Source organism: Podarcis pityusensis, assembly GCF_964106645.2.
Source record: "Podarcis pityusensis genome assembly, chromosome: 4".
Taxonomy (NCBI): Eukaryota; Metazoa; Chordata; class Lepidosauria; order Squamata; family Lacertidae; genus Podarcis; species Podarcis pityusensis.
The window spans coordinates 59897744-59922487 of record NC_138027.1 but is presented as its reverse complement, the minus strand read 5'-3'; the positions used below and the strand labels follow the sequence as shown (position 1 = coordinate 59922487).

Here is a 24744-nt window from a genome sequence, read left to right as displayed (position 1 = left end):
CAAATTAAGTTCTTAACCCGAGGTACCACTGTACTTATTAAGATATTTCCACTTCACGAAAATGGTCACAGGGTGATTGACACCTAATTAAGGCAACACAAAATATAACACATAATAAAGATTAAAACAATCAAAACTCAGAAATTATTTCACCTATCAGCCTTCAAAAGCCTGTCCCCCCCCCAAAAGGGAGCAGTTTTCACCTGGCATCTAAAAATAAATAAATACAAAGTGGGGGCAAGTTTGCAGATCCCTAGCTTAGGAAAATTGAATAGAGGCGTATGATTTTACATATATTCCCACATCAGGAAGTATAATGGACTGATGCCACAACCTCCTGGCATTGTCTACATCTTGTACCCACCTGGTTAAGGAAGATCACATACACTGAATACCATCAGAGAAACTGCAAAAGCAGCAGCAACAGCAGCAGCAGCAGCCATGCTCCAGGTAAGATATACATAAATAGGGCCTAACTTTGATGCCCGTGCTTCCCCCAACCCCAACAGCAAATGTTCTTACCTTTAACTTTAACATAAAATCTGCACGTTCCCTTATTCCCGGCTCTGTCAAACACAGTGTAGTGGATCTTGTGATCTCCCTCTGAAAAATGTGATCCTGGTGGTAGTCCTTTCAAAATAACACTAAAAAGAAAGAAAACGTTGCAAACAATAATTATTGTTGTTGCAGAGACAGGACCTTTTAGGGAATACAATTTAGAAGATTAATGTTCAGTTTGCAGCTCTGATTATAGCAGTGCAATATATCCTTTTCCAAAATTGCCCACTGGCAGCAAATATAACAGAATGCTACATATATAACCAAGAACAAACACTGTCCCTGTGGAGGTTTATCTGTAGATTTACTGCTTGAAGCACAACCCCTGAATCAGAAATCACCTGTGCAGCCGGATTTGCTCTGCCTGTAGCAAACAGACCACGAACACTTGAAATACAAGTTCTGTGGGCACATACAAATTTCCAGGAGTGACTGTGTATTAAATCCAACCCATGTCTTTATATGTATTAGTTAGTTCACACATTTTCACTCACTCTGTCAAAATGCCATCTGCAGTGTCCCTTCCCTCTGGGGTTTCCCAGAACACTCTGGCTGTCAGTTTATTGGGCTCTGCCGTTTTCTCCTTTACACTTGGGCACTGGATTCTAGGCGGCTCCATATCTGAAAATAAACACACAGATATAATAGCACAGGCACACTTGGTTTAAGCTGATATCCTGCAGGCAATGCAAACAGTGCAGAAATAATCTTGAACAAGTTAATCATCAAACTGCTACCAGGACACTTAAAATTGACTCTGGCACAACATTAATAACACCAAATGGAGATTATTGGAAAAAAGAAGGTATCTTCTTGAGATTAAAAGCAAGCAGATCAGGAAAGCACCTGAAAATTCCTCTAATCTCCAGAACTTTCTGATTTTTTAAAAAAACACTTCATATAAAAAAATTACTTTTCAGTGTATTGATGCATTCTAATTATTGAATATCTACTTTATTCTAGAGTGCAGTTCTGAATGCTAAAGGTCTACTTGCAGGTTTAGAGGCAACTTCACCTAGACACCTCTAAAAACATTTTGTATGAATTTTGCCACTTGAATGCAATGTAAGGCTATTGACAGTGTTCTGTATCAAAGGGCTGGGTCCTCCTATATGGGCCCAACGACACAAGATTCCCGATGCATTATGTTTTGAGCAGGGCTGCTTTTTCGGGGAACTCACCAGAACTCAGTTCCGGCACCTCTCAGGTAGGTGCCATTGCCATTATAACAGAACAAGGGAGGCGTTCATGGTGAGTTCTGGCACCTCTGTGTCTAGAAAAATAGCAGTGTTTTTGAGCATGATACATGCTGGGGGGAGGGGCAGGAGAAGTAATGTATGAAGCAGTATTAAAGAGTCAGTACACTTGATTGCTCTCGCGCCGCAGGGCAGCTGCTCCCTGTTCATTGCAAAGGAGTCTTCTGGTACAACTGCAGCCCTTCTCAATGAAGTCTGAGAAAGGACACGCAAAATGACAAGTAGCTGCTGGTGCAAAATTGTCAGTGCAAGCTGCTTGCTATGCACATGAGAACAAGCAGTTCTGCAGGTAAAGCAGTTGTGTGTGAAAGGAACCAAATTCTCGGTGCTTAAGCCATTACCTAAATATGTGCATACTCAAAATTAAATGAAAGAAGGAATGGAAACATTCCTGAGAATTGCAGTGTTTCTGATATGCAGTGGTACCTCGGGTTAAGTACTTAATTTGTTCCGGAGGTCTGTTCGTAACCTGAAACTGTTATTAACCAGAAGCGCCATTTTAGCTAATGGGGCCTCCTGCTGCTGCTGTGCTGCTGGAGCACGATTTCTGTTCTCATACTGAAGCAAAGTTCTTAACCCGAGGTAATATTTCTGGGTTAGTGGAGTCTGTAACCTGAAGCGTATGTAACCTGAAGCGTATGTAACCTGAAGTACCACTGTATGTTTATGAGTCTCCTATAGCAAAGGACCATAGTTTCCCCGTATTACTATTAATTTCAGCTACTTAAGACACCAGACTTCGGTTACTATAGGAACTGCATCTCCAAGCACTCATGGATCAGTGAACTCTTCTTGCTGGACCACAGTGTTTTAAGCCATTTTAACTGCTTAGAGATAATCACTAGACAAGCGCGCGCACATGCCCCTCTCTTCCCATTAATTTGTAGTGGAGAGGGCAGAACTGTGAGAAGTCATGACTAATTGGAACTTCCTCAACTGGGATTTCTTATCTGCAGCAATGTAACAAAACAAAAGCCACAAATTTAATTTGAGCCACATAAGGAGAAACTATTAAACAAAATAAATGAAAGACAGTGAGACACCATTTCAGCAAAGTCATCCTAGAAAGCCTCCAATGTTGTTTCACAAACAGTTTCACAAAGGTCAGAAGAGCATCAGCGGGAGATAACAGACATTGGAGTGTTCCGGTTTTTTTTTTTTTGTTTTTTTTTTTTTAAATGATAAAATGGTTCATATCTGGTAGTGTCATCTTTACTTTCAGAGTGCAAAAGTGTGCACTGCAGTTCTGCCAGGCTGGTAGGTTTGTGAGAAAATAATCTACTATCAAACCCACTGTCAAGCCATTTAAAGAGAATTCGTTTATTTTTATCCCACCCTCCAAGGAGCTCAGGGGTAGCAACCCGTGGTTCTTATGTACCTTTGTTTACCCTTGCAACAACCTCGTGAGGTAGACTGGATTAAAGAAAGTAGCTGGTCAAAAGTAACCCAGTGGAGTGAGCTTCATGGCTGAGTGGGAATTTGAACCCAGGTCTCCCCAGCCCTAACAATGCACTACCCCTCTCTCATTATACACACACTCTGTAACCCAGGGCTGGGGAACCTGTGCACTCCAGATGCTGCTGGACTACAACTCCCATCATCCCTGACCACGGGTGAGCTCTGAATCTTGTTTTAGCTGCAGCAATATAACTGCAAAGCAGCAGTTGTGCTGCTATGGTAGGCAATCTCTGCACATCCTCCCAGGCCACACTTACCAACACAAGAAGCTGGTCGTCCACTCCAAAGTTTGTTATCCATACATTGTACTATTCGGTCTCCTTTTAACTGGTATCCTGGTGAACAATAATACTCACACCTGGAGTTATAATATGCACCATCTAAACACTTGAATCCTCCGTTACCTGGCATCGAAAGGGTTGGGCAACGTTTTTCTACAGAGGGGGGGAAAAACCCAACCAAAATCAAATGACTGAGAATATTTTTTAAAAAAACTTTGCACTATATGCAAAGATATACCTATTCACTGAAAAGCAAATGCATGTCAGTGTTGATTAACTGATAAAATATGAGGGCTTTCAAAGCAATGCACTACTAGTGGAGTCACTTTCCAATACTTCACCCTGCATCTCTCATGTGTTCATCATGGTTAATGTATATGTAACATGAAACAATCTTCCAGTCCAAAGCTGATGGCATGTCAGTGGAGGCCTTAAATCTGCATGATCCAAAGCCCAGCTGTTGATCCCAGGAAAGGTCAAAAAAATCCTGGAACTGGTGGACTTATTCTCTCCCCCCTCCCCAATTAGGGCCAATGAGAGAGAGAAGATAACCACTGGAATAACCCCTTGGCAAACACACCTTCTGCCTCTGCCAAAGTAATGGATGCAGGGGGTACTTTACTACTCTTTGAAATGGCTGCATTGCTTTTAAAACATGAGCACACACAGACTGAGGCAAGGTAAAGTAAGCGAGCAGTCCTGCTTCTTCCTCCCCCCCCACCGGGTCAGCTGTGGAAGAGGGAATTGCCAAAACTCAAGTGGACAGCCTTATGTTGGACAGTGATCCCAACAAAAGGGACATTAGTAAGGTGTGCCTTGTTTGCTGCTATCTTACACTTGGAGCAAATTGTGCTTTGGATTTAACCTGGGAATGGTGAGGTTAAAGGCAACAAAGTGTATTTCCATATCGTAAAACTGGGTCTTATTTAGCCGTCCTGGCAAGGAAATTGTTACAAAAACAGTATTTAAAATATTCTGCTTTAAGACACTAGATGGTGAGGCTGTTAGGAGCTCACATATTAGTATTTCTACAACCCTATAGTGGGTGGGGCTGGTGAGAGTGGGAGTCCTACAACATCTGGAGGACCCCCCACTGGCGGAGGAAGAGGAGTGCGGGGGAGCGCGCCGCCCCCGGCAGCACGGTCCCCAGGGTGCCATCGTGGCTGACCCCCCCTGCGCTGGGCGCCCCACCTGCGGGACACGCACCAGCTTTCCGCCCCCCAGTGCCGGAGCATGAAGCTCCGCCACTGGGACCCCACAGGTTCCCTAACACTGGGGTAGGAGATTGTCCTTGGTGACCTCCTTGTGGATGTTTTCTGTATATGCAACTTAAAAAAAAAAAGCATTGATAAGAGATAAGAGTGCATAGAGAAACAGAGTTAATATTTTTACTGTGTAAAAAACTCGTGCCTCTCTAGTATAGGTTGATTAGCCAGAAACAACTGAACTGAGAGCCAAAGTAATGATCCACTCACGTTTGCACAAAACTTTGCCAGACCAGCGTTTGTTTGACTGACACATAAGCTCCTGGGGACCGTGCAGCTCATAGCCTTTCTGACAACGAATGTCGCATTTCGTTCCCAAGACGTTTTTATAATACCCTCCGCGAGGGCTTCTGCAGCTGGCATAGCCGTATTTCACCTTGATAGGAGAGCACCATGGTGTATCTGGTGAAAGACATACGTGCATTTATAAGAGGAAAAAGAAAATGCACAATAATACAGGACTGTATTTAAGGCTGCAATTCCACTTGCACAACTGACATCTGTTTGTGAAATGGAACTTTCCTCTCCTCTCCCCACAACCTTCAGAATCTGTGCCAAAGGGTTGGGGAACCCTTCAGAGCAGATTTTTTTTTGGGGGGGTGGTGAAGGTGAGAGGAAATTCCCTTGCTTGAAGGTGAGAGGAAATTCCCTTGCAGAAATTCCTCTGCATACACATTTCTGGATAAAACCCACACGTTTAAAAGTGGTGTTGGACTAGAGTTTACTGGGAAGAAAAAGAGAACATAAAATTACACACAGACTGCAAGGTGATTATAGGCTCCCTCCAAAGTAACAGCACCAAAGGCAGTTGCTTTGTTATGTGTGGCATGTGAATTATATTTTCTGTTCAAATCTTGAGCCACTAAAAATCAAAGGAATGACTAGCACGGGTGCAGTGGGAGGATGAGCACTGACCCCTTAGTTTTCTGCTTGCAGTTTAAGCCTGCCACCATGTGGACAGTTAGAATTATTAGATATTTTGTTAAATTTTTCTCCTCAAAAGGAAACCAAACTATATTCTGTTTGGTTATAGCTCATATATTTACTTAAAATGATTTTTTAAAATAATGCTGGATTTTAAATTCTGTGTCCAAGAGTTAGAAGTAATGATTATCCCAAACAATGGAATCTTGCTTATTAAGCCAAGTCTTATTTGATGTGTGGTGAATCGATATTGCACTGTCCTTGAGGCAGTGGGGCCCTGCCTATGGCGTATGCATCAGGAAGGGAGATCAAGGCTGGGGGCAGCGCTGGAGAGAGGGGGCTGGTCTACAATGTAATATTGGGTGTGTGACAAAAACTTACACATAGCATCCAAACTGATGAATTAACGTGCTTCACAACGCACATAAAGCCAAGGCAATTCAGTTTAAACACTACTCAAAGGAACTAGGGAAAGGAATCTCATGAGCCGATTTCTTCAAGGCTCAATGTCACCTTTAAAAACGAGTCACAGTAAAAGGCACACATGCAAGAGAGAGATGGGTGATGGGAGAAGTATGTGCTAGGGATGGGGGAAGGAGATGAGGGAGATTATCCCATGGTCTGCTGATTAGGCAGCTGCAAGGTGGCAGAAGGGGAGCAGGGTAGTGGTGCTGAATTCTATGTATTGAAACCCACCAGCCAAAATATGGGCTGCAGGCCTCTAGTTTTGGGTTAGTGGAATTTGCTCTGTAAAATTTCTGCACTTGCAGAGGAATGATAGAATACTTACCACATTGTTTATACCAATGGTAGGATACTATAGACACAAGCATGGGTGTACCAGATTAAGGGACATTTGCAGCCTATTCAAAAAAGAATATATATTCCTGACATATATAGACAGAAGCACAGAGACTCCTTTTTTTTGAAACTTCTGAGAACTGAAATGCACTGGATATGCTCTTGTATAGAGGTTCTACTGCATATTGAAACACAAATGACATATTCAACAGACTGGAGGCAAGGAGTAAAGCATTACAGGAATACATAATGCAGGCATATGAAATTCTTACTAACTTTGGAGTTATGCCAAGATACAATTCTCAAAGTCACTGCAGAATGTAGAAGGCAGAAGGAAACTTTTAGATACCTCGGTCCCAACATATGTGGGTTTTTTTAAAAAAACCTAATACTACAAAACTGAGTTCAGAAACAGTTTGAGCCAGTGTAATCTACGAAGCTCTGGTATAATACAGGGACAGCACCTAATTCCAGTCTGCAGCCTAGTAGCTGAATACTGGAATTAAATCTCTCAACCACCTGCAAAGGCAGCTCCACATAGTCTGTGATCACTGGGCCACAGCAAGATGCCTCCCACTCCTATGGTGCAACTCCACCCACAATAGAGCGCACCCACAACACAGCAAGGATTGGGGATTACCACACAAGACTATCCATCTTGCAAATAAGATTCTTTCTTCTTACCCTAGTTGTGGAGATGTCATGCAACAATATGCTTGCCTCCTGTGTTGCTAAGTTGTGACCTCAGCTCACAGGATATGTGGTGGGTTTTGTTTATGAAGCAAGTGGCAATTACTAGCATGGTTTTTTGTTATGAACAGAGTTATAGGCACCATCTACATGAAGGTTCCAATTGCCAGTCTTTCAAAATATTAAGCTCTAAGGTCTACTTTTTATGATACCAGCTTCTGTTCTTTTGGATTTCACATTCTACCCTAAGCATTCCTATAGCTTTATTACACCATCAGATTTTGAGGCTGTATTACACAGAATGGGTACCCCTATTAGCCAAAGTTCAGATAGCAAAACACAGGTGCAATCCAATAGATTTAAGGATAAATAAGGTTAGGCATGTTGAGACAGATAGTGGTGTGGATTGAATAATCCTGTTTATGCTGAAGTACACAAAGATATGCAGGTGGCGCTGTGGGTTAAACCACAGAGCCTAGGGCTTGCCGATCAGAAGGTTGGTGGTTTGAATCCCCATGGTGGGGTGAGCTCCCGTTGCTTGGTCCCTGCTCCTGCCAACCTAGCAGTTCGAAAGCATGTCAAAGTGCAAGTAGATAAATAGGTACTGCTCCGGCGGGAAGGTAAACGGCGATTCCATGCGCTGCTCTGGTTCGCCAGAAGCGGCTTAGTCATCTGCTCACATGACCCGGATGCTGTATGCTGGCTCCCTCGGCTAATAAAGTGAGATGAGCGCCGCAACCCCAGAGTCGTCTGCAACTGGACCTAATGGTCAGGGGTCCCTTTACCTTTACCCGTTACACAAAAGTAAACACACAGAATACTCACTAGCTCTCTAATAACTTCCCTTCAACATGGGTAATTACAAATGTATGAAACATAATCAATGTCGGAGAAGCACTCAGCCATAAGAAGGTTGCTTCATTCCAAATAATATCTAAGTATGCCATTGTATATAAAAAAAAGTTATTGCTCTATCCAAAAATATGCATTGGGGCAAAATGGTAGGCAGGGCTTTTGCAAGCCTGCTAAATGAAAACAACAACCCATTTCACTTTCAGTTGTCACCAGCAATTGATTTGTTTAGAAAGGCTGCAAACACTATCCTCTTAATAAAGGTTATGAGATTACCTGTGAATTCTTAAGATTGCCTGGTTCATAATTAGCATACTTTTTTGAGGGGGGAGAGGAACTGATACAATAGAAAAGCTATGGAAAAAACTCAGTAAAGTATCATCAAACAGGTAGAGATCACAGACAACTTTTAATTTTGATGCTATGGTGCATGAAAGCAGAAAGCAGCTTATTTTTAATTAACATGAACTATCTGCTTAATCTCCAAAAAGTGATGTCAGATAATTAGAAACTTTTCCTTGGAAAAAAATAGAGAAAATCCATGAGTAGTGCTTCTACCATCCCCTGCTGTTCAACAGCAACAAGTACAGAAAATTCAAACACACATGAAGTCTGGCAATTCCAAGCCTGTGATTATGTCAGCACATCTCCATGGCAGCTTAACATTCCTACCTCTCTCCATATATCCAGCTTGGAAGCCATATATCCAGCTTGGAAGCCATGTGGCCATTGCATTTACAGTAACTGTGGGTCTCCCCCACCCACCTCCATTTCTTTCCTTTGGAAGAAGGGTTGCCAGATTTTTGCACCTACATGTCAGACTGATCTTATGCATTGCTCTACAAAATCAGAACCAGGGACAATGAACTTGAGAATATATCTGTAAGACTGCTAAATAAGCAGGCACGAGTAAGATGGGAGAGTAAAGATTATCTGAAAGTGAAGAACATCATACATGACTTGTGCACAATCATTATTTTGGGGGTGCAAAATATTCAAATCAGTTTGAATATTTTGCATAAGGGTATTAATGATGTAAATACACATATTTTCATGGATTCAAAACAAACAAAACCACAGCAACGTAGTACTGGAGTTCAAATCATGAAAGGGCATTCACAGCTATTCACAGAATAAATAAACCGTGCAAAAAAATCTGGCTGCCACAGACATACCCTAAGGCTTCATGCTCCAAGCAGAAAAAGGATAAAAAAGCTTTCTTGGCAATGGGTGATCCTCATTAGTATATAAGCAAAGCATTCACCTTTATATCTATTGTGTGCATACACGTCTTCATCATCTTCTAGCGGTGAGTATCCCGATCCTACAATAAAAAAGAAAAACAACTGCAGCAAGCAAGGAAACAACATCCTTGAAAAGCGTAAGGAAAGCTCTTGCAGAGATGAGCGAAGGCAGAATTAGGATGTATCAAACATCCTAGAGCAAGTTAAACTGGGTAAGTTTTTGTGTTTATTAGACTTGCAGCAAAATCAGTTTATAGTGATCTCGGTAGTGGCGTCCTCCCTGTGGAATGCCCTCCCACCAGATGTCAAAGAGAACAACAACTACCAGACTTTTAAAAGACATCTGAAGGCAGCCCTGTTTAGGGAAGCTTTTAATGTTTGATGTATCACAGTATTTTAATATTCTTTTGGAAGCCGCCCAGAGTGGCTGGGGAAGCCCAGCCAGATGGGCGGGGTATAAATAATAAATTATTATTATTATTATTATTATTATTATTATTATTATTATTAGGAAATGGATAAAGATATACATTTTAAAACCGAATGAAGTCTAATTGTTTCCCAATATATATTGGATCAAGGAATTCATCTTGCAGGGAACTCCCATCACAAATTAAGATCTTACGCAAGTCTCAAGTGATATTTCACTATACGATGGTTCAAAAGATGCAAGTGGATGCATCAGCCATCCTAGCAAACAGCTGCAGAGGCAGAATACAGATGTAACTACCATTCCAGATACATGTGTGACTGAGCTATTTAGCACAGCCAATGCAGCTAAAATGCCATTACATCCATTTTACCTTAATGCTATTCTGGCCAGTCAAAATAGCATTTTATTTAACTACTGAACATAAAGACTGTTAAAAAAAAGGAAAAAAAGGCTTACCTGGGTGGTTCTGGGGCATCATGACATTCTACCAGACATTGTTATATTTGTGTTAATTGAAATAAAATAAACTTTCAACACAAGAGTACAGAGGCATATATTTCACTTTTATTTGGCAACTGCAGGCAATCCTTTTAGGATTCGTCCCTGTATGTCCAAGCAGAGTGATGCACTGGGGTAAAAATAAAATGAAATCCTTCCATATGCACCAGGCAAGACAATAATGGAGACCCTTGATGGAACTGGGTCACTCCATACAACTCATGGAATAGATGATTGGCACAATCACCTTCAACAGAGCCAGGCACCTGTTTGACAGGAGTGGATGGGCTAATAACACCAACTCATCCCTTTGGCAAGTCAGCTTGTGGAGATTATTGTATGCAGCAGTGTGTTTAGAACCAGCTACTTTACACAAAGGAATCCATCCACCCAAAATATATAAGCTAATCCTAGAGAGAATCTGAGGAACTGCACAAGCAGAATATGCAATACACAGTAAGGTACAATAATCCTATCTAAGGAAATGCTGAATGAGGTGTGAATAAAATAAAAGAGATGACCATATAGCACCTCAAAGATTTATAAGTCTCGTTAAACGTTCGTCTCCTCTTTTATTTTGCATTTTAATAGAATAGATATAGCGGGTCCCCTGCAGAAGAGTAAAATTCAAACAAGCTGGGATTATTATAACTCAGTCTGTGATTGGCTGTGCAGACCTTCTTTTTATCATCCACACATCATTCACTAGAGCATTGTGGTTATGTGGGTTTTTTAACATCTATGGCCCTAGGACATACTTCTTCTTCTTATTACTACTACTACTACTACTACTACTATTAAAAGTGATTATGAAAAAGTTCACAGACTGGTACAAGCACGCAAAGAGGGGAAATATCACTCACCACCAGTGAAATCACAGGCTCACAGTACTCAAGTAACCACATTTCGAAGAGCATTCATAACCGCAATTGACACCTCTGTGTGTTTGAAGGGATGAGGAATCACGTTTTCAAAATAATAGCCACAATATAGTTTGAATGCCGCAAAATAGCATTTATGTTACAAGCAAATTGTAGCTTAAGGAAGGATTCTGTTATCATATGCAACACATGAGTTAACAACTGTATAATTGTGCAGAAAATTCTGACACTTCAGAATACAATATTCCTTTATTTTTTTAAGAGGTCATAACCCGCATCATTGTGCCAAAGACAGACTATTATAGTGGGCTTGATCTTCCTCATGAACAGAATCAATTTCCTTTACCACCCCACCCCCACTTTTGCTAGTCCAGTTTTCCTAGTATTCTACTCTTGTAACTTTCTTTAAAACTGCTGATGTCGGCAGACATGTTGGCATGTCAACAGCTCCATGGTAGAAAACACTAAACTTAGTAGAATTTTAAAGCACTGCTGAGCTATGTAAGATTTAAATAGCAGTCTCTAACGGCTTTGAAGATGTTACTAAAGGAATGCTTTTCATGCTTTGTTGTGCGCTATTTGGCAGAATTCTGGGGTTCTGGTCTCAATGTTCAGCTCAAGAAAAGTGTCAACAAAATGTATTCTTTCAAACAATTTTTCAGAGAATTAGACTGAGTGCTCCCCAAAGATGCCTCATGTAAAAGCAGCAGACTGGTGGGCAATATTTGAAGAGTTAGCTCTTTCAGTGGTTATTTTCAGAAAATGCCAAGAACATTTAAAACCCCATATTAATTTTTAATGGAACTTTTTGCTAACTTCTATGGAGCACTAAGGCTGCAATTCTATACTTGCTTACCAGAAAGTAAACTCCACTGAACTCAAAGTCGGCTTACTTTTGAGTAGCCGTGCACAGGATTAAGCCAGAGATTAATTTGCGGCCCCTTCAGATGTTGTTAGACTACAACTCCCATCATCCCTGGAAAAACAGCTATGGTGGCAGAGAACAAGAGTCTAACAACATCTGGAGGGCAACAAGATTCCCACCCCTAAACTGTCAGCCCCTAAGCCATGCATGCACCATAAATTTCACCACGCTCCAGTCCATGCAGGTGCAGTTATTAAAAGCACAGAAGAGAGTTAGTTCTATGTGAGGAAAATTCTTGGGGGCTGCAAATAATTTAGTTTGTTCTGTCAGGGTGTTTTTCAGAAAGATCCCACTGTTTTTGAAATTACATGCTTCAACTTGTTTTCAAGAGAAATCCTACAGAAGCAATACACGTCTCAAGCTGACAAAATTAAGCTGCAATTGTAGTGCAGAACAGAATAACAGGCAATTAATTACCTCAAAATAGTTTGGGGTGGGAGGAATGAGTGATCAATCAATATCCCGGGAGGATATCATTTTCAGTTACAGGAAACCACCATTCTTATCAGGTTTCATGGGAAATGTTGATTACAAATAGACAATGGGATATATCCAGTGTCAGTCATTCAGAGCAGACCCACTGAAATCAATGGACTTAAGTTGGATTCATTCAGCCCATCATTGTGTCCAGGCCACTGCAAGTTAATAAAATTGCATCATTGGGATAAGGGTCTACAAATCTGCTTGATCTCAATCACCAGGGGTACATATGTACAAAATCTTGGCATTTAGCATGTACAGTGGTGCCCCGCAAGACGAATGCCTCGCAAGACAAAAAACTCGCTAGACAAAAGGGTTTTGTGTTTTTTGAGCTGCTTCGCAAGACGAATTTCCCTATGGGCTTGCTTCGCAAGACAAAAACGTCTTGCAAGTTTGTTTCCTTTTTCTTAAAACCGTTACAGTAATACAGGGTGCATTGCTTGAAGAGGTGCAGTTGCGACTTGACTTCGAGGAGCAACTCATAGCACGCGGTGTGGTAGCCTTTTTTGAGGTTTTTGAAGACTTTGGTGATTTTTGAAGCTTTTCCAAAACTTCTTTTGCAGCCATTTGGTAAGTTAAACTTTTAAAACTTTTTTGGGGGGTTTTGGATTTTGGGTTGGGGTGTTTGGAATTCAAGGACTTGGTGTTGGGGAGGGGTTTGCAAGAATCCGGAAGCTTGTGTGTTTTTTTCCTGCATTTTTATGATTTTTTGTGACCATTGGGCCACTCTGCTGTTTTTTTTTTTTAAAAATTACGGGTTTGAATTTCTGTGTGGTGGGTGGCTGGGGGAACAGTTGAGGAGGGGTTTGCAAGAATCTGGAAGCTTGTGTGTTTTTTTCCCTGCATTTTTATGATTTTCTGTGACCATTGGGCCTCTGCTGTTTTGTTTTGTTTTTAAAATTCTGGATTTGAATTTCTGTGTTGTGGGTGGCTAGGGGAACAGTTGAGGAGCGGTTTGCAGGAATCTGGAAGCGTGTGTGGTTTTTTTCTGAATTTTTCTGATTTTTATTGTTCCTTCAATTTTTGAAATGCTCTTTACAGTATGTGTGACTTTAAAGCGCACTTAATAAACTCTTGTTGTACCAAATTTGGCTTTGTTTGGACTTTTTTTGACCATAGGAACGCATTAATTGAATTTCACTGCATTCCTATGGGATTTCGTGCTTCGCAAGACGAAAAATTCGCTAGACGAAAAAACTCGTGGAACGAATTAATTTCGTCTTGCGAGGCACTACTGTACGAATATGAGAAGCTGTTACTCTAGGAACAGGAATAATAGAGGCAAGCTCCATTTTAGCCACAGAAGTTGTAGATGGAACTTCACTGTTCAGAAACATGCACACGCCAATAATACATAGACCTTGGGCCAAGGCAATTTGTTCATTCTTAGGAAGCTCCAGAGAACTAAACACTAGCTTATTCCTGCCCCTGTGCAGATCACCTGCAGAATATATTCCTCCTCTGTGACTAGGAAAAGAGTCCCTAGGAAGTCATCAGCTTTGCCAACTCCTAGATAGCCATGAGTCCCACTGAAGAAGCACAAGACTCTAATGTTTTGAGCACTACCTGCCATGCATAACACTGCACAATGAACTTTGTGAAGAACTGTGAAGCAAAGCTACAAAACTTTGGAAAGAGCCTTCCTTATTTTGTTGCAGTGTTGTAAAAATATAGCAGTTTGTGGGGCTAGAAGGAATACGACCCAGCTACAGGTGTGCTACCGCCAACAAAAGGGTGAAATTAAGCCAATAGTATTTATTATGGCTCTCAAAGAAATCTCCCAAATCATATGATAGACTTTGCCATTATTTCCCCTCAGAAATTATTCCAAATCTATTTTTAACAATCTGGCACACAGTAGCCTGAAAATCTGCTTTTGAGAATGCAAATGGAAAATGTGCATTGTTCAGAATTAGCCATTTATTCAATGAAACATTTGGAACAGCCATCCATTTAGGCAGCATTTGAAGTCAGGCTATTTCAAAATACATCTTTAGAAGATTAGGAACAGAAGAAACAATTAGTATTAGATGTACAAAACATTCCATGTCCCCTTCACTGATATTTCTGCTTTACCAAAGAGTGGCAATTCACATTCAGCTGTTTTCATGGATATCTGCTTTTCATTATTTTTCACCATCCCCCATTCAAAGCCTTGATGTACTATAATGCATCATGCAACAATACATTGCTGGTTTTTTATATCCTTTCAAATGAAAAAATGGTATAAAAAATGTACCTGCTTTCAGGCAATTTGTAACGGTACTTCTGAAGGGCTGTGACATGGAAGATGAAGCAAGCTTGTTTTCTCCTGTGCCTGAGACTAGAACCCAATGGATTCAAGTTACAATAAAGGAGATTCTGACTAAACATCAGGAAGAATGTTATGATAATAAGAGCTGTTCAATAGTGCAATGGAAGCCCTTGAGATCGTTCCATGGAGGTTTTTAAGCAGAGGTTGTCTGGCCATCTGTCATGGAAGCTTTATAGTTGAGATTTTTGCTTTGCAGGGGGTTGAACTAAATGACTCTCAGGGTCACTTTGAACTCTACAATTCTATTATTCTATTATTAGAACACTTATGTTTAGCTTGGGAGCAACAGACAAGCAGTTCAGATAACATAACAAACCAGTGCTTGTAGTTTGCTGCCCTTATAGCACAGCGTGGCCAGAAGAGAAGGAGGAGCAAAGCAGGGACTGTTCAGCAACATGATCACCAAGGAGCAGCAGTGGCCCAAGCAAGGGGAGGCCAAAGGTTAATGGGATGCAAAGGCAAAGACACATTTGCCCCTGCAGCTGATGTCAACCATCTAAGTTATCTCAGCTAGGTCCTGGAGATACTGACTGAGTAATCACTGGGTGCTGCCTCCTGGCTAGTGAAAGGGCTGGTGCCTTCTGCTGTAGCCATTGGCTCCTTTGCCACAAAGGGGCTTCCAACTGTGGGGATATTTTCTCAGGGCTCTCTTGACCTGTGAGGACTCTGTAGACCAGCCATGAGACTCTGGTGGCAGAGGTGTCTCTTCAGAGGAAGATTTGGTGCCCAGACCCACATGGGGTGCACTATCTTTATTTTAGAGGTGCAGCTGCCATAGAACTCTGCCTCTGAGATCTGGTCTGGGGCCGTGACATTCATTTGTTAAGCATTATGGTTTAACATGGCATGTAAACACAGCCATTACATACAGCAAGCAAGATGGCAAAAGTTATCTGATAATAATTCCTTTTTATTTTGTTTTATTTTATTTTGTTTACGAAGCTTTTATGCTATGCTTCTTTTCCATTTTTCTAAAAGAATTCCAAAGTCGTGACTATGGTGCCAAATGCTTCAACTGAAACACAACCAACAAGAAAATACTACATTTTGGAAACCACCCAGTCCTGTACTGAGCACAAAAGCCTGCATATGTGGAAAATGCGGGTTGTAATCTAACTGCATATATTATGCAATGGAACACAAGAGGCTTGGAGAAAGCAAATGCTGCCAAATGTCCCAAGTCAGGAAGGCTACAAGGAGGAGATCTTCAAGAACTCAGTCAAGGGCTTTGGGAAAGGCGCAGAGGAGAAAGAAAAAGCCCAATAAGATGCAAGAGAGGTGGCAAAAGTATATATGGCGGGAGCTGTAGTGGAAATAACTTCTAGCTATAAGCATTTTAAACCATTAACCTAGTACTACCTAACCTGGTACTCTAACCTAACCTTTTATTGAGGGTGAAAGAGGAGAGCAGAAAATATGGTCTGAAACTCAACATCAAAAAAACGAAGATTATGACCACTGGGCCCATCACCTCCTGGCAAATAGAAGGGGAAGAAATGGTGGCAGTGAGAGATTTTACTTTCTTGGGCTCCATGATCACTGCAGATGGTGACAGCAGCCACAAAATTAAAAGGCGGCCGGTTCTTGGGAGAAAAGCAATGACAAACCTAGACAGCATCTTAAAAAGTAGAGACATCAACTTGCCAACAAAGGTCCGTATAGTAAAAGCTATGGTTTTCCAGTATGGAAGTGAAAGCTGGACCATAAAAAAGGCTGATCGCTGAAGAATTGATGCTTTTGAATTATGGTGCTGGAGGAGACTCTTGAGAGTCCCATGAAGATCAAACCTATCCATTCTTAAGGAAATCAGCCCTGATTGCTCACTGGAAGGACAGATCGTGAAGCTGAGGCTCCAATACTTTGGCCACCTCATGAGAAGAGAAGACTCCCTGGAAAGATCCTGATGTTGGGAAAGATGGAGGGCACAAGAAGAAGGGGACGACAGAGGTCGAGATGGTTGGATAGTGTTCTCGAAGCTACCAGCATGAGTTTGACCAAACTGCAGGAGGCAGTGGAAGACAGAAGTGCCTGGCGTGCTCTGGTCCATGGGGCAACGAAGAGTCGGACACGACTAAACAACTAAACACCCAACCTGGTGCTACCTAAGAATAAGCTGATAGCTTGGCCCAAGGTCTACCGTATTTTTCGCACCATTGGACGCACCGGACCATAGGACGCACCGGATCATAGGAGGGGGAGAACAGGGAAAAAATTTTTTTTCTTGTTCTCTCCCTCTAAAACAAGGTGCGTTCAAGGTACCTATTTTTTTGGGGGGGGGGAAATAAAGAAAAAAAAATTCCCTCCCCAGGCACGGGGCAGGCGCGGGGGAAGCCCGAGCTTCCCCCGACCCCAGCCCCCAGAACAGCCTGCTATCTGCAAGCCTAGGGAACCGAGCCGGTCTCCCCAGGCTTGTGGAGAGGTGCGCGAAGCCCGGGCACGCTCTTCAGTGCGCACCAGGCTTCGGAATGCAGGCAGCTCCGCGCCACCCTCCCGAGCCCCGCGCAGCTTCGCGCCGGGATCGGGAGGGTGGCGCGGAGCTGCAGGAAGCCCTGGGGCGCAGGCAGCTCCGCGCCACCTTCCGGAGCTTCGCGCGGGGGTCTGGAGGGTGGCGCGGAGCTGCAAAAAGCCCTGGAGCGCAAGCAGCTCCGCACCACCCTCCGGAGCCCCGCGCAGCTTCGCGCCGGGATCGGGAGGGTGGCGCGGAGCTGCAAAAAGCCCTGGAGCGCAGGCAGCTCCGCGCCACCCTCCGGAGCCCCGCGCGGCTTCGCGCCGGGATCGGGAGGGTGGCGCGGAGCTGCAGGAAGCCCTGGGGCGCAGGCAGCTCCGCGCCACCCTCCGGAGCCCCGCGCGGCTTCGCGCCGGGATCGGGAGGGTGGCGCGGAGCTGCAGGAAGCCCTGGGGCGCAGGCAGCTCCGCGCCACCCTCCGGAGCCCCGCGCGGCTTCGCGCGGGGGTCTGGAGGGTGGCGCGGAGCTGCAAGAAGCCCTGGAGCGCAGGCAGCTCCGTGCCACCCTCCGGAGCCCCGCGCGGCATCGCGCCGGGATCCGGAGGGTGGCGCGGAGCTGCAAGAAGCCCTGGAGCTCAGGCAGCTCCGCGCTACCCTCCGGAGCCCCGCGCGGCTTCGCGCCGGGATCCGGAGGGTGGCGCGGAGCTGCAGGAAGCCCGGGAAAGCCTGCATTCGCTCCATAGGACGCACACACATTTCCCCTTCATTTTTGGAGGGGAAAAAGTGCGTCCTATAGAGCGAAAAATACGGTATATATAATTGCTCAGCAGTGGGCATGCATAACAGCACAATTATTTAACCTTTACTATAATTGTCAGTCTGTCCTTTTTTGTATTTCATTTCCCCTCTCATCTTATTCTGTGTATTTCCCCCTTTATACCCATCTACATAGATACCTGCTATTTAGAAGACTGCTTCATACCATCTGATGGATTCTAGTCCATAGCTCATACCATAATAAAACGGTTAGCTTTAAAGCAGCACAAGACTTAGGAATATTAAACAGCCTGCAGGATCGGGCCAAATGACTCATCATACTGTTCTCACAGTGGCTAGCAAGATGCCTGTGGGAAACTAGGGGGCAGAACATGAGCACAAGAAGAATCACCCCTCCTGTGGTTTGTAGCAATTGTTATTTGGAAGTAATACTGCCTCCAACTGTAGAGGCAGAGCACAGCCAACATGGCTTGTAGCCATTGATTGCCCTCTCCTCCATGAATTTGTCTCATCTTCTTTTGAAGCCATCCTAGTTAGTGGCCATCACTGCCTCCTGGGGTAATGAGTTCCATAGTTTGACTAAGCTGTGCGAACATTTTCTTGTTTGTATCATAGCTTGGGTGAGCCTTAAACAGAGGATGTCCTTGCTCCCCTCACAGTCTTAATCACCACACTACTTCAGATATCTGTGAAGGAAAAGTGTAAAGCACTCCTAAAATACATTTTGAAAAGTCAACTCTCTCTCTCTCTGCAACATTATTTGGAGCTCAGAGCCTAGTGTCTCATTTCCAAAGAAGTCTTATATTTTGAACCTAGTTCTGACACAGAAGACAATTTCTCATCAGAATTGGAAAGTCAGTGGCAAAAAGATGGACAAATTGCATCTCAGAACTGCCAGCCTGAACCACAGTTCCCAGGAGGGTAAACCTTTGTGGTAAGTGAGAGAAGAGACAGGCTGACTAACAGTAACTCATGCTCTGCCATACCACACTGGCCAAAGTTTTGCCAGGCTTTTCAGTAAATCCCTCTGTACAACTGATGAAGTGTGGAAAAATACATAAAACAGTATACAGAACTGCAATGTTGTTCTGAAGTTGTGTGTTTCAGTGGTTCTCTCCAGTAATTAATCCCCAAAATGAGCCCGAGAGAGGAGTTAAATAAGCATTGTTCTTCCTCCCTAACGTACTTTCCTATAAAGAAGACATACCTTCTTCCTAAACTAGAACGCAGTTATGCATTCTGGTTGAATAAAATAATTTCATTATCCCTTAAAAACAAAAAAACCTCAAACTTCTAAACGATGGCCAACAAATTCACATAAACCATTTCTATTGCAAAGCAAGCTTTGAATACTAAATTTCATACTAAATTTCATAGTGAATCTTTGTAAACCATTCCACTTATAAGGTCTTAGTAACCAAGCTGTTAAGGGGGGAAAAGGTGTGTTCACACATGAGAAACATGAAATCCCAGAGTTGGTCATGGTTATCAAAACAGAATATAAGGTCACCATAAATTTGACCTAATTTGGCAGCAGTGTCATTTTCTAAGCAGCTATTTGGGCAACTGGAAGGTTTTGAATATGGTGATATTTAACAGGCCTAACAGTGCTATATACATGTTTACTCAGAAGCAAATCTCACTCAGTTCAATTGAGATTGCTCACAGGTAAATGGGTATGGAGCTTTCATCCCCAAAATGCATGGACCATCACTATGAGTCATTATTTATTTAAACTACATAAACGGACTACTGAAAGTACCAACATTTCAAGTTTTAGAAATTTTCTAGTAAACAAAAACAACAAAAGATCACCCAAAGAGCAACAAATGTATTACTAATGTTTGCCTAAGTAGCAACAAGTATCCTTGTAGAGTATTTGAGGATAATTTGAAGGTTAATATGAGACCAGTAGAATTTATAGGAATTGGGCTCAGATGTAGTATTTTCTGACATAGGACCACTTCCAACTTTAAAAAGGCATATCCAACAAAAACCCAAGCTCACTGATGGTACAAAAGATTGAGCACACAGTAATTTGAGAATTCCAGTTATGTGAACCATGTGTGTGATTTTCACTATAAAAGGAACAAAAAAACTTCAAAACTCAGCAAGATCAAAACAGAGCTAGCTGACTGGCAATGGCAGTTACACATGTGCTGTTCAACACATGTTGGAGTTCTGCAAACTTGGTCCTTTGCCATTTGAAGTGAACTTCAGCTGATGCAATTCAAATCGAGGAACTGAAGCAAATTTAGCATCACATTCCGCCTCATGGCATAAATTGTATAGCAATCTCACCATCAACAGCACTAATCTTACATGACACAAGAAAGGGAACTCCTTTTTCCCACCATATGCTCTTTGGGGCCTGGAGCTATTTCTGTAGTGATCCCCAACAAGCTTTTTCCACTTTCGCTTAAGAAAGACATGCAGCAACAACAGTTGCATTGGCAATGTACATCGAGTTAACAGAGTGCCTATTCAAAACTTCCCCTAAGTTCAATAAGCGTGTATAGGATAAGTTACTTCTAAATGAGCAATGACACACTAAAAAGTCAAGCCCCTACCCCTCTAGAAAACAAAGCCTTCAGATGAGGCATGGGATAGGGGAAAGAGTTGAAGGCTCAGCAGAAGCCAACCTCAGATTTAGGTTAGTGGATACAGACACACATACGCACAGAAGTCCAACTCCCACAAATCACAAGCTAGTTGACACTATGCAGGAGCTATACCAATTCTCAGAATCAGTGGTTTTCTTGATTGACCAAATTAGCTCACTAATCGCACAAAACACTGTGTATGCTTTACTGTTTCTCAGAGATACGACTAGTCACATCTGTTTGTTCAAGACAATTAGCAATTACTCCTAAGTGAGTAGATGAATTATAGCACAGCAATATGGAAAGAACGCCTGGCCTGCTTTTGGAGAACAGAAAAGGGGCGCACTTTTAATATATGGAACAGGGCAGCTGCAATATTGCCAAGCTGAACTGCCCTTGGCCAGAAAAGGCAATTGTTTCTATTCCATTTGCTGCTCCCAACAAGTTTGGGGAAGGTAGTTTTAACACCAGAATAGCAGCTTTTTAGACTGCAAAAAGTGGACCTTAATGATACTAGGGAACAGCCAACGGCAACAGAGTTCTAGTGTTTCTTCTGGATTTTTTTCAATAACCTTATCCAGAAAGCCAAACTCTGAAGACAGCAACTTCATGTAGCAAAAAAGTATCCATTCGTATACAGTACAGTGATCTGTCAGTTATAAGTAAATACAATTTAGTCAGACAGAACTTTATTGCATGTTAGGTTAACAATCATTGTATCAAATACTATTGTGTTTAGATCTCTGGAAGGGATGGAACATAAATTTAAATAAATAAATAGGTTCAGTTATGAAACAGTGCAAATCTGTCTTCCAGCATTTTTGCATTGGCAATGTTAGCTGAACTGCACCAACAAAAATAAATTCAAACCTTGCTTACAAACGCAATTAATTCAGTAACTTTATGACCCCCAGTGGACAACTGTTACTTATGCAAAGTATGCTTGCAGGCCAAAATGATGCAATGCTCATCCATTAAGCATGCTCAACAGCTTTTTAAAAGTGGGAGGGGGGTTGCATGCACTTAATAACTTCAAAATTGCACAATCTCACACACATTTGGCATTGGGTTGCTTTTTAAAGCATATGGAACTGTTGGATTTGGAAGTAAAATAAGTATCAGTAAAATAACAGTGGTCCCTGGAGAATGGATTCACGTTGTCACTCTTTTCCCACCACAAGATGATTTTGTTCTAATCATGCAATGCGTGCTCAAGTACCCCCACACAAGGCAATTTAGCAGACACTATGGTTTAAACCACACAGCCTACGGCTTGCTGATCAGAAGGTTGGCAGTTCGAATCCCTGCAACGGGATGAGCTCTCGTTGCTCAGTCCCAGCTCCTGCCCACCTAGCAGTTCGAAAGCATATCAAGTGCAAGTAGATAAATAGGTACCGCTCTGGTGGGAAGGTAAACGGAGTTTCTGTGTGCTGCTCTGGTTTCGCCAGAAGTGGCTTAGTTATGCTGGCCACATGATCCGGAAGCTGTTTGAGGACAAACGCCGGCTCCCTCGGCTTATAGAGCGAGATAAGCGCCGCAACCCCAGAGTCGTCTGCAACTGGACCTAACGGTCAGGGGTACCTTTACCTTTATGCATAAAAACAGTAATTGACAAAATTCCACAAATGAACTTAAGGCAAAACCTAAGTGGTGGCAGGAAAAATTAGCAACTTTTGGGAAAATGACAAATAATGCTCTTATTCATTTAAAATCATCCTCAGAAGCAGATATTTCAAACCAGTCTCAGAATTAAAAACAAAACAAAACAAAACCCATGGCTTTACCTTGAACAAATATCCTTTCTGTCTTGAAAACGGAAAGGGGAAGTGTGCAGATTTCCATGCTCATAAATTAGAGTATATGTGTTTGCCAAATGGGAAGGCACATCAAACTGCTCAAAGAAGTCATTAAGAGGTTTGGAGGGAAGTGTCACCAGTATGCGAATGACACTGTGCTTTATTTATCCTGTTTTGACAAAACCAGATGAGGTGGTAAAAGTCACAGAATAAGTATGGGGAACCTGGTCATTACCTCAGCCAGCACGGCCAGTGAACAGAGATGATGAGAATTGGAGCCCAACAACATCTGGAGGGCCACAGGTTCCCCCTGTCATAAATTGCTGCCTGGGATTAGCAATCATCAATTGATGAGGGTGAGCAAACCAAAGTTCAATCTAGATGAAATAGCGCTATCAAGTTGAGTCTGATTAGTTTGCAAGTTTGTGGCTCCCTTTATGGTTAAATGGACTTGCACTTCCTCTGAATTGTAAGATGAGCAGGTTGAACGTACTCCTCAACCTGGCTTTTCCTCCTGGAACCAAAGGCAACAGTGCTTTTCAGTCCCTCAGTTTGATATGCCAGCTGAGGCCAGTGCTACAGAATGGTGAGCTATCCATGGAGATCGCCACCCTATGGAAGGTGCTCTGTTTGATGCTGCCCTTGAAGACTTGTTTGCAAACTTCAGTTAGCTTAGTTCAGAACTCATAAGTTCACTTGTTACGAAGAATAAGCAAATGGAAGCACAGAGCACTGGTATCTAAAGAACTTTATTAGCTTTCAGCTTGTTGGAATAATTCAAGGTGCTGGTTCTAGCCTTGAAAGCCATAAAATAACCTGAGCCAGACTACCTCAAGAAGCATCTTCTCCCATGGAATCTTCCCTACATCATAGGGAGCATTACTCCAAATCCCATCTTTATCTAACTTTTGATTGATGAAAAGAAGGAACACAATATGGTCACAATATGGTCTTTTGTGACCATGCTGCGGAACTCTCCTTCCCAGTTATGCTCTTATAAAGACATTTTTATTGCAGCAAGCAATTGGATGATAAAACATGACTGCATCTTAACTGCTGTGCATAGGTGTTTTAGGCTGTTGTATTATTGTGTATATATGATGCTGTTTTATTGGTCACTGCTTTACATTTTTCATAAACTATAAACTGCACTGATATGGAGATTATATCATAAAATAAATAAAACAAATGCATTTTTCCCAGTGGCTAATGAATATACAATAAAAATGCCTATCTACAAATACAACATAATTGAAAGGGAGGTGTAAAACTATTATTTTGCATTCATGTGTAAAACACGTAATATTATGCTCCTGGAAATTAGAAGACCCTGTGTCATCTTGCCAGCCTCTCCCAGCACTGTATTGCCATTAAAAACAGCCAATTCTCAACAACGTCCAACACTAGTGAAAAATGCTAGGGTTCTCCTCATACAGTATGTATGCATCCTCTGCTCTTATAAACTATTCCAGAAAGAGAGATGGCAACAAACTAACATGTTCATGAGATTATTCAGCATAGTCCTATGTCAACAACCAACATACATTTAAACACAAGCAGAAGCCCCCTTGGGTAGACTAGTAGAAAGCCAAATATGGTACATTGGGTACCCACAACCCATCATGATCAAAGGCCCTAATATACTCTAATTAGCACTTTTAACAAGAAAAGCATTTTATAGTTTTATCTTGCTCTTTCTTGCATCAATGCTTATGGTTTTCTTTGATGTTTTGCTTTTAAAAAATATATAGTTTAGTTTTGCCCTGTGAGGTAAATCAGTAGAATTCCCATTTTACAGAACTGAGGCTGAAGACTTTCCCTGGGCCACACAGGGAGGCTGTCACTTGACAGGGATTTGAACATAGCCTATAATCCAGTTAACAACCAGACAAGAACATCTAGCCCAAAGGACCCTGCCTTTAGCACGCAGGATCAGCAGGATGAAACTATCCTGACTAAAGGCTAATGATCAGGTTTGATTCACAGACCCACAGAAAACAGCTATATTTTGGCGCTCGAACCATGGTGAGCTTGTTGCATGCATCCACTGCAACACACAGGATTCAGTTTTTGGTATGACCTGGCTAATATCATAGAATCACAGTTGCAAGGGACCCCGAGGCTCAAAGTATCCCAACCCTGAGCACTGCAGGAATATGCAGCTGTCCCTTACCAGGATCAAACCTATTAACCTTGGTGTTATCAGCACCATATAACCAACTGTACATGACATCAGACAATCTTTTAAAAATATATACTGCAG

General features: G+C 42.3%; 1 protein-coding gene across 2 annotated transcripts in view; it reads right to left on the bottom strand.

Moving 5' to 3' along the window:
* The window catches only part of SRPX (sushi repeat containing protein X-linked), a 31743-nt gene that overhangs the window by 5990 nt on the left and 1009 nt on the right, over window positions 1-24744 (bottom strand). The window contains exons 2-6 of one of the 2 annotated variants that reach the window (XM_081004377.1): window positions 9350-9409; window positions 5029-5220; window positions 3530-3706; window positions 1053-1179; window positions 523-644 (exon numbers count right to left, since the gene is read on the bottom strand). In XM_081004377.1, the coding sequence (XP_080860503.1) occupies window positions 523-644; window positions 1053-1179; window positions 3530-3706; window positions 5029-5220; window positions 9350-9409 (678 nt within the window). The remainder of the gene's footprint in view (window positions 1-522; window positions 645-1052; window positions 1180-3529; window positions 3707-5028; window positions 5221-9349; window positions 9410-24744) is intronic. The other variant, XM_081004378.1, reaches the window with a different exon arrangement.